Raw genomic sequence first — 14,254 nt, 5'->3', positions numbered from 1 at the left:
AAATTAGTTAAATAAGGTGTTTAGATTAGTGGGACATCTAAAACTTTCAGGGAGGTAAGTATTCAGGACTGGAGTTGTAGGCTAATACTGCTCTACCACATGGTATAATTTCAAAAACATGATTACATGCCCCAAAAGCTAAAACCAATCTGAATTCTTGACCCTTTAGGCACTTTGTAGGTATTTATCTGGAGAGAGGAACAAAGACGAAAGGAAAAGTGTCATCTAAAACAACAGGCCACAGTTCAGAAGAAACGGGTTGCGTTCAACCTACATGTTACCACTCTTCTGTGCAAAGTGATGGATTTTCAGTGGAATTTCTGAAATGTAAGAAATACACACACACACCAAGATCTATTTTTCCTTTTATTATATACTTTTATTATTCTATATCTGTATCTGACTATCTATCATCCCTCTGTCTGTCACTGACTGTATCTGTCATCCCTCTATCAGTCTCTTAAAGTATTATGTTTTGTAATATATCTAATGTATTGTCCTCTGTGTTTCTTTCAATATTTCTAGTCTCTCTTTGCATCCTGGGATGGAACATCATCTGGAGCAGAATTGTTCTTTTTTGATCGCAAGTTTGTTGGACTTGTTGTTTGGCCATGTTGGTATGTTCATGAAGTGATAAAAGTGATGTGGGTTTTAAGAAATGTTTTTGTATGACCATGATGTCCAATAAGTAATTTAAAAACATTTTCATGACAAAATTTTGTCCCTTTAAAAAATAAAATGATTTTCTAAATAAAAAATAAATTCAAAATAATACACCTTTTTATTGCATTTTTTATGTAAATTTGAAAGATATATTTATTACATTTTGACTGGTTTTTCAAGATTAAGAAGCCTCAAATATCTTTTTTTTTGGGAGGGGGGTGAATTAAGTTATGCATTATACAACACTTTATGCAGTTAAAATTTGTTTAAAGCTTATGCAGTTAATAGATTAAATTTAAAATTCAGCTCCCATTAAGTGAGCAATAGCGAAAATATATTGTATACTGCATTTTACATATTTATTCTACTTGACTAAACTACTTGAATGTGTGTGTTTGCTATTTAAAGAAGTATGTTAAACGCAGTATACAATGTATTTTTATGTAAAAATGCAGAATACAAAATATATAAATTACTGTAAATTTTACAGTAAAATACTGGCAGCAGGGTTGCCAGCCAGTTACTGTAATTTTTACAGTAGTGTTTCTGTAATTTAATTTACAGAATTTTACTGTAATTGAGAATACAGTAAAATTCTGTAAATTAAATTACAGAAACACTACTGTAAAAATTACAGTAACTGGCTGGCAACCCTGCTGCCAGTATTTTACTGTAAAATTTACAGTAACTTTTTAACAGTGCAACAGTGGCTTTAGATGTGTGTTTAGAATCATTTTTATGTTGGAAAAGTGCTTGACGATCAAGGGCACGGAGTGATGGTAGCATCTTCTCTTTCAGTATAGAGCAGTACATCTGTGAATTCATGATGCCATCAATGAAATGCAGCTCCCTGACACCAGCAGCACTCATGCAGCCCCACATAAGGACACTGCCACCACTATGTATTTTTGTAGGCACCATGCATGTTTCTTTGTATTCCTCACCTTTGTGACGCCATACAATTTTGAAGCAATCAGTTCCAGAAACATTTATCTTGGCCTCATCACTATAGAGTCCCAGTAGTCTTCATCTTTGTCAGCATGGGCCCTGGCAAACTCTAGGTGGGCTTTTTGTGCTTGGGCTTTAGGAAAGGCTTCTTTCGTTGACGTCACCCATGCATGAATTCTTGTTAAATTAGACATTTGTAGTCTAAAATTTAGCTTTGCTCCAGAGACTTTCAGTGATGTGTACTCATTTTTGCATCACCCTAATTTGAGTAAAACTGAACATTTTGTTTTCTAAGTTATATTATTAACCTTACTTTCATGTTATAAGTTAAACAGATGTTATATAAAACTTAGTCTTGTCAAGCAGTCATGCATATATATATATATATATATATTTTTATATATATATATATATATATATATATATATATATATATATATATATATCAGAGTTTCCGCTAGAAAAAAATGGTGCCGGTCAAAGTGACCGGCAGAGGTTTCGTTTTCCGGACATTTTGATGATATGCCGGTCAAATATCGCCTCTTAATTAGTCAAGTTGAGGAAAACTGAAAGCAGTTTATGTAACTTAAAAAATTACATAATCACGCCGTATATGCAACATGTTTATTAGCCTAACTTTCAAATAGACGGAAAAAAAACATAAACGTCCGATTGGCGTCAATCAACCAATTGTTTTTTACTATGGTTTCACATTTCATTGTTTAACAAACCAACCCCCCTTCTCCCCACATAAAATATCCGAATATATCATTGTTTTTACTCAAGCTATGTTCAATGAGCGCAGACATTCTCAAATTATTCGACCCTCTTGTGAATCCGTTGCGTTGTCCTGCCTTTTCGCAGCGCGAACAGAACATTTTTTCGTTACCATCAACTACCTCACATTTTAGCCATGGGAACTTGTCACTCCATTCACTTCGGCTTTTTCTCCGGTATTGGCGGAGCTGTCTGGCTCTGGACATCTGAGGCTTCAGGCGTTCCTGATTCAGTATCCTCCTTCGCGTCTGGCCTCTGAAAAAAACTTTTAAGGCTAGTCTGCCTGGGCCTGGCCATATTTGAAACGTCTCTCAATAGTTCGTGGTTTAGGTCTATATTATAGCCGTTAGGCGTGCGCTTTATTTGAAATGCAACATGCGATGTTGTTTAAAAACTTTCAAACGGTCGATTCAGATTGCGTTAGGGGGGAGGGGCCGGGAATAGGCAGTTTTAATCTGACAATTTGACCGGAGAGATTTAATTTTGTCGGACATTTAATTTTTTTCCCGGCCAATGTCCGGTAATTACCGGACAACGGGAACCCTGATATATATATAAATTATATTTTTCCTGTTGTGGCAGTTATCAAACAGCGTTGCATTACTGTGCAGGCCCCCTTCTGGATTGGAGAGTGGATCACCTGTGACCTAATGTATTCAGGATTCTAACCACAATTGCCCAACTGTTTCAGCATTGTGTTGGCAATCAGCACTGTGGTGGAAATGACCAATTAAATTTTTAGAATTGGCTGTTGGGGAGTTTAGGTCTGGTTTGAGAAATAATCATGAGTATTTAGCTGGTTGGTCAGCTGATCTCCCATCCTGGCATGCTAATAAGTGTCTAAAACCCCTCTAAAACCAGACCAGACATCTTAGACAGGCTAGGAGATCAGCTAACCACCTTGGGTTGGTTAAAGATGTTTATTTCAACAGGATATTGCATTATAATAGATGTAATTAGGAAGAGAAATGTGCACTCTAAATATCATTTGGTCTTTTTCCATTGTAGTGAGTGAACCGGTGGCTCTGTTTTGTCAATGATTTATTGAAGTACTGTGCACAATAAGCCATTCAATGATGTAAGAGTGTGATCCCTGGGGAGATTATGTGATAGTTTTATAATCATTAGAACATAATGACACATTGACCTGATGTGATCTGAATAGCAAAAGACTAGGGTGAATAAACAAGGTCTAAGGACAAGGCCTTCAAAACAGATCTATATATATTTTCAATGAAATTAGTGCAAAGCATAGACTGACTCAAATATAATTTCTCAAAATATGTTGTTCGTTATGATGGTTAAAATGTCATTTTATGCAGATTATGAAGATGACATATTTGCTGCCTCCAGAGTCGGATCCAATTTCTTAATTCCTAAAACTGAATCTTAAACTTTGAAGTTGTTTCCTTCCTTTTTGTTGTAAATTGATTTAAAAGTAGACTTATGACTAGGGTGACCAGACATCGTGTTTTTCCCGGGACAGTCCCGTATTTAAGCTCCATTTTTAGTGTTCCGACTTATTGTGGAAAAAATCATGTGTTTTCAAGTATTTCTTCTTTCCTTAATTGTCTTTGCTAAGTGACCATAAAAACGAGTAGTAGTCTTCTGTCACGCAAGAACAGCCAAATCACGGTAGCCAATCTTGTCATAGTATATTTTGGAGGACAAAATTACCATCCAATCACAATTTGTTATCGATTAACCATTAGTGAAGGCAGGATATATCAGAGAGTGTGGAGGAAATCAAGTGAAGTCAGATATGAAGATGTCAAAGAAGTGTGTGTGTACATTTAGCGAGGATCTTCGAGCTTATCAAGTTATTGTGCGCAGTAAGTTGTGAAAAGATCAACGCAATGCAGTAACATGCTGAATGACACCCCAGAAGTGCTCTCTCGGACAGTGCGTAATCCCGAATTCAGTTCTCTGAATCTGCCTGAATGGTCAAATACAGACACAGCTGTCAAAATGCCCATCATGGAGTATCTTGCGTAAAGATCGGTTATGGTTTGGGAACATAAAAACAGTGAAAACGGTCATTATTAGATATAAGGATTCTTAAAGTGACATTAGCCAAAATACCTATCTGTGTCATTAATGTTAAGCAACAAAAGATGTTAAATAAATGTATACATACAGAAACACATAGTTTATCTCTATTGTATTTGTCCTATTGTTTGTAATATGCTTTCTTCTTTTTTATATATAACAAAATAAAATAACTATATCATTATCATGAAATAAAATTTCTCATATCATGAAATACGTTTTTGGTCATATTGCCTTAAATGTGCAGTGCAAAGGGGCTTTTGTGGGGGTGCCTGTCCATCCTGTCTTGTATTCCACCATGAGAAATTTGTTCACCCTACTTGTGACCTCCTACAAAATGTTAGTTTTATTTCTGGGTTGTCAAATTTAATTTATGAAAATGTCACAGATTTTACTGTTTGCTCGGATTATCTGTTTGTCCGACCAATAGCAGATGAGGAGAGTGCTTGGCATTTCTGTATGCATCTTATTGATCTTATAGAGTGCTGACATATTTTTGCAGGCCAACCCGGAGGTTAGCATCACCCTGGCTCCCTCAAACAAAATACCAATAGGATTTTCCTATTCACTTATATTCCCATTCCCATTGAAAATAAGCTCTGTGACCAAGAAAAGTTTATGATTCTTACATGTTTTGTTCATCATGATAATCTTTACAAATTAACACAACTTTTATGAATTTTGAAGCCTAAATACAATCGGGAGAAGTAAAAATCTAAATGTAGGCTATAAATGAACTACACAATGGTCGTATGACTTCAACCAAACATGACTTTTAACCAAAAAACCCATTTGAAAAATCCATTGCCTTCAGACCAAAGGAAGTAGCTAAAATGGTAAATTGTTTCTGGGTTTTAGCCAACAAAAATACATCACACATTGCAGCACTTTACTGTAAATAATTCATTTATGCATTATTTAAATGTTTTATTTTGAAACCTACTCTGTTACTACTGTAACCTCAGTTCCCTGAGATAACGGGAACAAGTATTGCGTCGTAATTGGTGCTATTGGGAAAATACCTTTATCTCTGAAATACTGAAGCCTGACTGAATCACGCAGTGAAACTGCACGTACCTATGGCGCTGCAGCCCGCCGAATCTATATAAGCAGGCAAATCTTGCCATAGGCTTCAGAATCTTTTGACTGAAAGCAGCAAGTGCCAAGTCGTGCAGCATGGTAGCACGGCCAGCTACATGATACTCGTTCCCGTTATCTCAGGGACACAAGGTTACGTTAGTAACCAAGTACATTCCCTATTGACACGGTTCACTCGTATTGCATCATAATTGACGCTATGGCAATGCAAATCCAATAACGACAATTGTTCTATGGCCCTGACCTAAAGCACATAAGGATAAGGGCCCTGAAGGCAGCAAGGCTAAGATAGGGATGGAGTGGAGAGCACCTTAGGAACATAACCATGTCTTGGTTTGAGGACAACTTTACAGTCGTTTGGCTCAAACTCAAGGCAAGACGCACTCACAGAGAATCCTTGCAGGTCACCCACTTGCTTGACTGATGATAGGGCTAGCAGAAGGGCAGTCTTCAGCAAAACTCGGCCGACTGAAGCGGCTCTAAGGACCGTAGATGGATCCCATGTTGGAACAGCCTTCTGGCCCCTTTCAAGATCACTAAGTCAATTTCGACTATAGACTGGCCAGCCACAAGAGTGTGGTTCACAGCTATGGCCACCACGTAAACTTTGAGCTTGGAAGGGGTGCGGCCCATGTTCTGCACCTCCTGCAGGAAAGACAGCACCAGCGAAATGTCACAGGAAGCTGGGTCTTCATTCCGGACTGCGCACCATTAGGAGAAGACAGACCACTTAAGGGCATAGAGGCATCTAGTAGACAGGGCTCTAGCCTCAGAGATAGGCTCCTGTCGATGGGCCAGACATGGAGGGGAGCCATGACTGGTTCTGCCAGAGAGGGGCCACCAGAAGGACTACGCATCTGTCCTCCCTGATTCATCTGATGATCTGAGGGGGGCAGCACGACTGGGAGAAAGGTATACAGGGGAAGGCTGGGCCACTCGCGGACCAGCGAGTCCCTGTCCTTCGAGAAGAATATTGGGTAATGAGAGTTGTCTTCTGAGGCAAAGAGGTCAACCTTTGCCCTCCCGACGATACTCCAGATTGTGTGAACCATCTGGGGATAGAGCGTCCATTCCCCTAAGGACACATTGCCCCGGGACAGCATGTCTACCCCTTTTTCTCAATTTGTCCAGCACGTATGCCGCTCTCAGCAAGCGTAGGTTGCACTGTGCCTATAAGAGGAGGTGTCTCACCAGTTTGTACAGTGGCCTCAACAGTCCACCTTGGTGGTTTATGTTGAATGTCGGCCTGCACTCACACAGAGCTCCCCAACCCAAAAGCTATCGAGACTGCCTTCCTTCTGAAGACCAACCCCAGGTCTGAGCCGGCCAGTTACAGACGAGGGTCCATCCAAGCGGCCAGGGCCATGACACAGCAATGGTCCACCTTTGATATGTAGGCATCCGAAACGTCAAGCATGGGCTGGAACACTGGGCTTCAGACAGTACTGCAGGGGCCACATGTGTAGCAGGCCCAGCGGAACTACTGATGATGTTGTCGCCATTAGGGCCTGCATCCTTTGAAAGGCTCTGAGGGGAAGTAAAACTTAGACTCTGAATGATGGCACCAGTTAATGAATTGTCAGAGCGCGCTCTGGCATGAGCCAGGCCTGCATTTGGGTCAAAATGAGAACTGCTTCGATGGCTGGAAGACAGTGAGCTCTTGGCTAGGTTGATATTGAGTCCAGGCATTCCAAATGGCTGAGGAACAAGAACCTATGAGTGTTAAACTCAGCCTCTGAATGGGCCAATATGAGCCAGTCGTTGAGGTAATTCAGGATGCATGCTCTCTATTGTCTCAGAGGAGAGAAGACCGCATCCATTTCCCGAATGGAAAGAGGGTATACTGGTAACCCACCCCCTTGAACACAAATCTAAAAAATGGCCTGTGATAGGGGGCTATCTGGATATGAAAGCAGGCATCTTTCAGATCCATGAGAAGAACCAATCCCCTGTGCAAACCTGCGAGAGGATTTGTTTCAATCTTGAATGGCCTTTTCATTAAAGCATGGTTCAGTTGCCTGAGATTGAGGATGGGCCTGAGGCCACCATCCTTCTTTGGAAAGAGGAAGTAGTGGCTGTAAAAGCCTGACTCGCTGTAGGCTGGTGGAACTGTCTCTACAGCTTCTTTCGCCAGTAAATTCATCACATCGGAACGGAAGACATGTGCCACGGATATGTCTGTGAGCAAACTGAAGTGAGTAACCTCGTTTGATTGTGTTCAGAACCCATCTGGACACTCCAGGGATGGCTTTCCAAGCCTGAGCCCAGGTGGCGAGGGGCCAAAGCATTTCGGGTGACAGGCCGCTGTGCTGAGACATGGGACTGACGCCCATAGCATTGAAATGTAAATACTTAACCCTTAAATAACCCTTAATGTAAATACTTAACCCTGTCCTCCTCTGCCCTGAGGCATCAGGACTGCTTCTCCTTAATCTCAGTGAGACTGAGCTATAAGTGGCGTACCAGCACTACTAGACTGGCCATAGAGCAGCCGATGGCTTGGGCAGTATGTAAGTCAGAGGTTGCCTTAAAAAAAATGGTCCGTGAGTGCAGCAAGGCAAAACTCAGTGAGAGCGTCTGTCTTTGATAAACACGGCTTGCCATGGACACAGCCCCGGCAAGCGACATGCTCAGAGGCATGGCATTTTAAAACAAACAGCGATGAAAACACGCTCTTGTACAATACAGTGAAAGCATGCTCTATGAGTCTCGCCTGATAGCCACAGGTGGAGAAGCGCCATACTGAGCAAGGTGAGCAGCACTAGGGAATCTCCTTGCTGCAGGGAGAGTGAGACATGCGGGATGTGGACCGCCGTGAGCTCACTTAGTTCCGTCCTGTCAGCTCTGTGACTCCACTGTTTCTTTGTCTCAGACTTTGAAAGGAAGAGAACGGTGGAGAACAAGGGGAGAAGCTACTTTCTGTAGACAAAGTGGTCCATGAATACAGCGAGTTGAGACTTGTGCTCTTGCAGTGAGAGTGTCCATCTTTGATGAACACGGTTTGACGTGGCCGTGGCATGCTCAGAGGTGTGGCATTTTGAAAGCAATGCCAGCGAAAAGATGTTCTTTTACAGAGAAATATGCTCTATTAGTCTCACCTGATAGTAGCAGGGAAGAAGCGTCATCCTCAGCTGCCGAGTTGTCAGCGCTGTTCTCAGCTGCAGGGCTGTCAGCACTGTTCTCGTGAGCAGCTGGTTGAGCAGCGAGCAGATGGTTTCAGAGAGTGCAGCCACGATGTGGGTGCGTCCCAGGCAATTGATGCACTCAGCTCAGTCCGAACTGCAGTCAGGAAACATTTGACATGAAACATTGCTGCTCTTTTAGACAGAAAGTGCTCTTTCTGTGCTTTCGCCGGATAGCTGCAGGGCAGAGCGCTGAGTCAGTTGCAAGGCGCCGTTGGTCCGCTGCAGAGGTTTGCTTCAACAGCGAGTAGAGAGGCTTTTGTGTTTGTTCAGTCAGATTTGCTCACTTATATAGACGGGTAGCCCCACCCATTTCTGCGGGCTGCAGTCCCATAGGTTTGTGCAGTTTCAATGCGTGATTCAATCAGGCTTCAGTATTTCAGAGAAAAAGGAGTTTTCCCATAGCGTCAATTACAACGCAATATGAGTGAACTGTATCGATAGGGAACAGCATACTTCTCTCTGGTAACAATGTCGATCTCCAATAATTTATTCCAGTTAAACTCGGCCCCTATCTTACAATCTACTGCATGCTCACATTCACATCTGCCTCCATCCAATCAACAACTGTTGGACAGAACCAAGTTACCATTCTACATTTTTTTTGTGCATCACAATGCTGAAGTAAAGATCTGTCACTACTTCCATTACATTGTGACTTTAAAACTGTGTCGAGGAGTAAGTCTTACCCTCAGGACCCACAGTAGAAACAATAAGCCGAATTATATCCACGTTTCCTCCGGCTGAGGCATAGTGCAGTGGGCTTGCTCCATTCTCATCCCTGAAGCTTAGTTGTTCCGGACTTTTCTGGATCAGGTTGTCAATGGCAGAAGCCTTCCCTTTGAAAGCCAACTGAGGAACAGATTATAAAAGCATCTTGCCAAGGAAAGGTGAAGCACAACATAAGTCAGTTTCAGTAACCTGTTATTTTTTCTGGCCACTATTGTACTGGATAGAGAACTAAACATATACACACATGCTGATGGCATCATCTTCTGTAAATATTTGTGTTCCCCTCCGCCCTCAGCTCTCTAAAATATATATGCAGGAGAAACAACACGCACCTCAAACACATCCACAGAATCCAGGTCTGTTTCCTCTGCATTTATCACACATTTGTAGAAGCTGTTTCGCCTCACAAACGCCTTTCCAACCTGCATTTGGTGAGCTTAGTGAGGATATTCTGTAAAGACAATTTAATTAGTGATATTAATAATAACCTCAGAATGGCATTGATTGTGTTTTCTTTTAGTGGCTGCTTTTGTGCGCTGATGCCCGGGGTCGAACTGATAGCAGGTGATTGGACTTGCACACAATAACCTCACCAAAAGGTGAGAATAGCATGAGAAAAGCATAATAGCAATAAAAGAGCCTCTCACAGATATTAGTACACATCTAAGAAAAAAGTATGTATCTATACAAAAAGTAAAAAGGTGTTCAGGCCATAAAAAAAAAAAAAGCTTCTACTTCAGTGAATCTGTTTACTTACAATGAGTAGGGCAGAATTACTTTTTGAAAGTGTGATTCAAAATTAATTATTGGTTTCGTTTTTATATATATATATATATATATATATATATATATATATATATATATATATATATATATATATATAAAATAACTATAGATAATATAATTTATTTTTGCTATCAGAGTATTTATGTAGGAGTATTTATCTGACATAAAACAAACACATGAGAACATACTTTACACTAAATTTAACTAATAAAACTTGAAAACAATCAACTTACAACATATATACAACACACACACACACACACACATATATATATATATACACAATAACTGTATCGAAAACATGGCTTTTAGTCTAAGGTAATCACTACAGTTCAAAAGTAAAAGTAAAATCTGAGTAAAATCTGTAAGATTTGTCTGTAAAAAGTCTCTTATGCTCACCAAGGCTGTATGTATTTGATGAAAATATTGTAAAAACAGTAATATTGTGGAAATATTAATTTAAACCAATTTACTCTTGACCAACTGCATGCATCCTTGCTTAATTATTATTAAATATATTTTTAAACTTTTTAAATTTTGTATATAGATAGTACATTTTTTTTGTTATCAGAGTAGCAATAAAACAAAACATAAACAGTGAAAAAACAGGCACATATACACTAAATTGAAACCAGAAAACTTTACAATTACTGCATCAAAAATATACATCTTTTGGTTTTTAGTCCATGTGAGTTAACTTTGAGGACATCTAGCATACTGCTAAACCTGGACAAAATTCATTTTTAACAGATTTATGCATGCAAAATGTAATCTTTCAACGCAATAATATTGATGTCCATATTGACTCATCCATACTGACTCATTTTCTCTAGAATAAGCCTGTCCCTCCTTCGAATACCACCAACTTGTGAATAGTAAGTTGCAAGTCATGGTTCATTGACGTGATGTAAACTATAGACTTTGGCCCTGCTTTTTCAAAACAGTTTAATGGAAATAAATTATTCAAATAAAATCGATTTTCTAAAATGATTTTCCAAGACTATATGAGAATAATCAGACAGTGCTGGAAGTACAGAAGCTGTTAAGCAGGAATATCAAATGGAAACAACTGCCCGTCTGACTGAACTACAGAAAAAGCTTTATTCCATTTCAACTACTGTTTACAGTTGTCCACATAGTCTTCCACTGTGTCAAATTACTGAAGATCCAAACACTTGCTGACAACATCCACATGCTTTTAAATTCAGATCAAGACAGTGCACTGTGCATCTTTTGTGTGAGACTGTTCTTGGAAAATGGTCTAATTTGGGAACTTTGTAATAGAACATCTAAATTTCAAGGAAAATACATTATATCCTCTGCCAGATAAGTAAGCTAATTGATGAGTTTCCGTCTGTGTAATTTACAACAGACACAGTAAATACAGGAAGTCTTTTTATATTCAAGATTAAATACTAAAGATGGTTGCCAAGCAGTGAGCAAACACTGCTAAATGAGATAAACCCAGACCACTGTAAACGCAGCAGTCTGCTCTTGGAATATGGCCCATCGCACAGGTGTGCAGAGATGCAAATTGTTTTTGTTGTCATCAAATAATTTCAGGAGAAAATACACTTTATAGTTCTCTAGAATTTACTTATTACCTATAATGTGTGTTACCGGTAGTCTTTAATTCATCAAGCATGCAAGCCATACCTCTTCTAACAAAGACTTATCAAAGTTCACCATTAAAAACTTGTCAAAGAAGCTTACTAGCAACAGTATAACAAAATAATAAATCATAAAGAAAAAAAAAAAAATGTTTTTTTCACAATAGTCAATGAAAAATAGCATTTGTGAAATTAGAGTTGATAGCCAATTAAAATATTATTATTAAAAATATATTTACCTTAAGATTTGTACCAAATCATACACTGGTATTGTACTTATGTTAGGCTAATGGTAATTGAATACTTACTAATCATATATCAAAAAAAAAAAAGTCAAAATAAATAAATTCATATATTTTATATCACATATATTACAAACTACTTGTTTAAATAACATAAAGAGAAGGAACTTTTTCCTACCTAGATGATGTGTCTGTTGAGCAGTTGTGCGCTGTGGTCCTGCTCTCTCTCAGTATGAAGTGAGTTATATACTGTGTTGGTTGAAGGAGATCCAGTTACAGTGGCTCTCACTCAGAGGTAATGTCATCTGACGCTATCATAAAAGACCATGCTAATTTGACATGAGACTTCAGTACTTCAAATGCTGGTAAATGTAAAAGTAAATGTCCAGACAATGGCCTGTGGTTTCCCACGTAATATTACTTCCCAGAACTGAAAAAAAGGATTTTTGAAAAAAAGAAAAACTGCGGCTTGTGGCTTCCCTCAGAGTATTGAAATCTTTAAAATATGGATTTTTGGTTTGTCTTTGGTTAAACCTTTGCATTATTTAAAAGGAAAAGTTATACAAATAATATTTAAAAGATGATGACTTATTAGGAAAAAAAATTCATCGCTTTTAGCTTTTGCATGTCACATTTATTTGGTTACAGATATTTTTCTATTGTTATATACACCGATCAGCCATAACATTATGAACACCGTTCTAATATTGTGTTGGTCCCCTTTTTGCTGCCAAAACAGCCCTGACCCGTCGAGGCATGAACTCCACTAGACCCCTGAAGGTGTGTTGTGGTATCTGGCACCAAGATGTTAGCAGCAGATCCTTGAAGTCCTATAAGCTGCGATGTGGGGCGAAGTTGCGGCAGTGGACAGGGGTCAGCATGGGCACCCTGACTGGTCTGCGGCTATGCAGCCCCATACACAAAACCCAAACTGCGATGCACTATGAATTCTGACACCTTTCTATCAGCCTTCGCTCCCCACGTGCATCAATGAGCCTTGGCTGCCCATGACCCTGTCATCGGTTCACCACTGTTCCTTTCTTGGACCACTCTTGATAGATACTGACCACTGCAGACCCCAGACTGAGTTAACACCCAACAAGAGTTGCAGTTTTGGAGATGCTCTGACCCAGTCATCTAGTCTGCCACAATTTGGCCCTTGTCAAACTCGCTCAAATTCTTACACTTGCCCAGTTTTCCTGCTTCTAACACATCAACTTTGAGGACAAAATTAGGTTGTTGCCTAATATCAAAAAAAAAAAAAAAATAAAAAAAAAAATAATATATATATATATATATATATATATATATATATATATATATATATATATATATATATATATATATATATTCTCATATGATGAAAAAAAAAATATATATATATATATATATATATATATATATATATATATATATATATATATATATATATATATATATATATATATATATATTTATTTATTTATTCATTTTTTATTTTATTTTTTTTGACCCTATTAAATGCTTCAGGCATTGTCAAGCACATGTTCAAAGAGCTGCACTCAATATTAATCATATTTTTGTGGTTTGTTCTCAAACTGTCTGCCCTTTGTGTCTTGAACTTCCTAACACGTGACCTGATAAAGCTCACACTCCAATCTGTCTCTAAGGTAAATCCCCTTGATATTTTATCACAAAGCAGTCCTTTGCTACAAGATCAAATCAAGCTGGACTCAGCTGGACTCCCCAGATCGCATGGATTACACAATATTCATTTGGGAAAAGAAAGGCTGGAATTAAAAGTGGGCATACTGTTTATCAAAAAGGATTATTTGATAAAATACATCATTAACTTGGGATTACATGTATCATGGGGGATATCAAGAATTACTGGTGTGCTTGGTTACAGCTTGCATCATACGATTTCAACAGCTAAAGTTAAATCAAAATTCATGAATGTTTTGCATAATACACCACAAGTGTTGGTTGCAAGTGTCAACTCTGGGTAGGATACTAGATAATCAACATGAGGATCTTGCTCTTGGCAGTTTGTAAACTCATCTGCAACTTTCATTACAGTGATAGTCCATGAAATACTCTCGAGTGGGCAGAAATATTTATGAGGTTTGGGCAAGTGAGTTTTGAGCAGCTGTTCCTACTTTATTATTATTTATAAACATAAGAGAGA

The 14,254-nt window shown here is 38.8% G+C and overlaps 1 protein-coding gene across 2 annotated transcripts in view; it reads right to left on the bottom strand.

Annotated features, from left to right (window-relative positions):
• The window catches only part of trpa1b (transient receptor potential cation channel, subfamily A, member 1b), a 62,292-nt gene extending 49,895 nt beyond the window's left edge, over positions 1–12,397 (bottom strand). For both annotated transcript variants that reach the window (XM_067377864.1, XM_067377865.1), the window contains exons 1-3: positions 12,266–12,397; positions 9,782–9,900; positions 9,407–9,569 (exon numbers count right to left, since the gene is read on the bottom strand). In XM_067377864.1, the coding sequence (XP_067233965.1) occupies positions 9,407–9,569; positions 9,782–9,877 (259 nt within the window). In that variant the 5' untranslated portion in view covers positions 9,878–9,900; positions 12,266–12,397. The remainder of the gene's footprint in view (positions 1–9,406; positions 9,570–9,781; positions 9,901–12,265) is intronic.
• Positions 12,398–14,254: the final 1,857 nt, after the last annotated feature.

The sequence above is a fragment of the Chanodichthys erythropterus genome, chromosome 23, assembly GCF_024489055.1.
Source record: "Chanodichthys erythropterus isolate Z2021 chromosome 23, ASM2448905v1, whole genome shotgun sequence".
Lineage (NCBI taxonomy): Eukaryota > Metazoa > Chordata > Actinopteri > Cypriniformes > Xenocyprididae > Chanodichthys > Chanodichthys erythropterus.
This window is presented reverse-complemented; position numbering and strand designations above follow the sequence as displayed.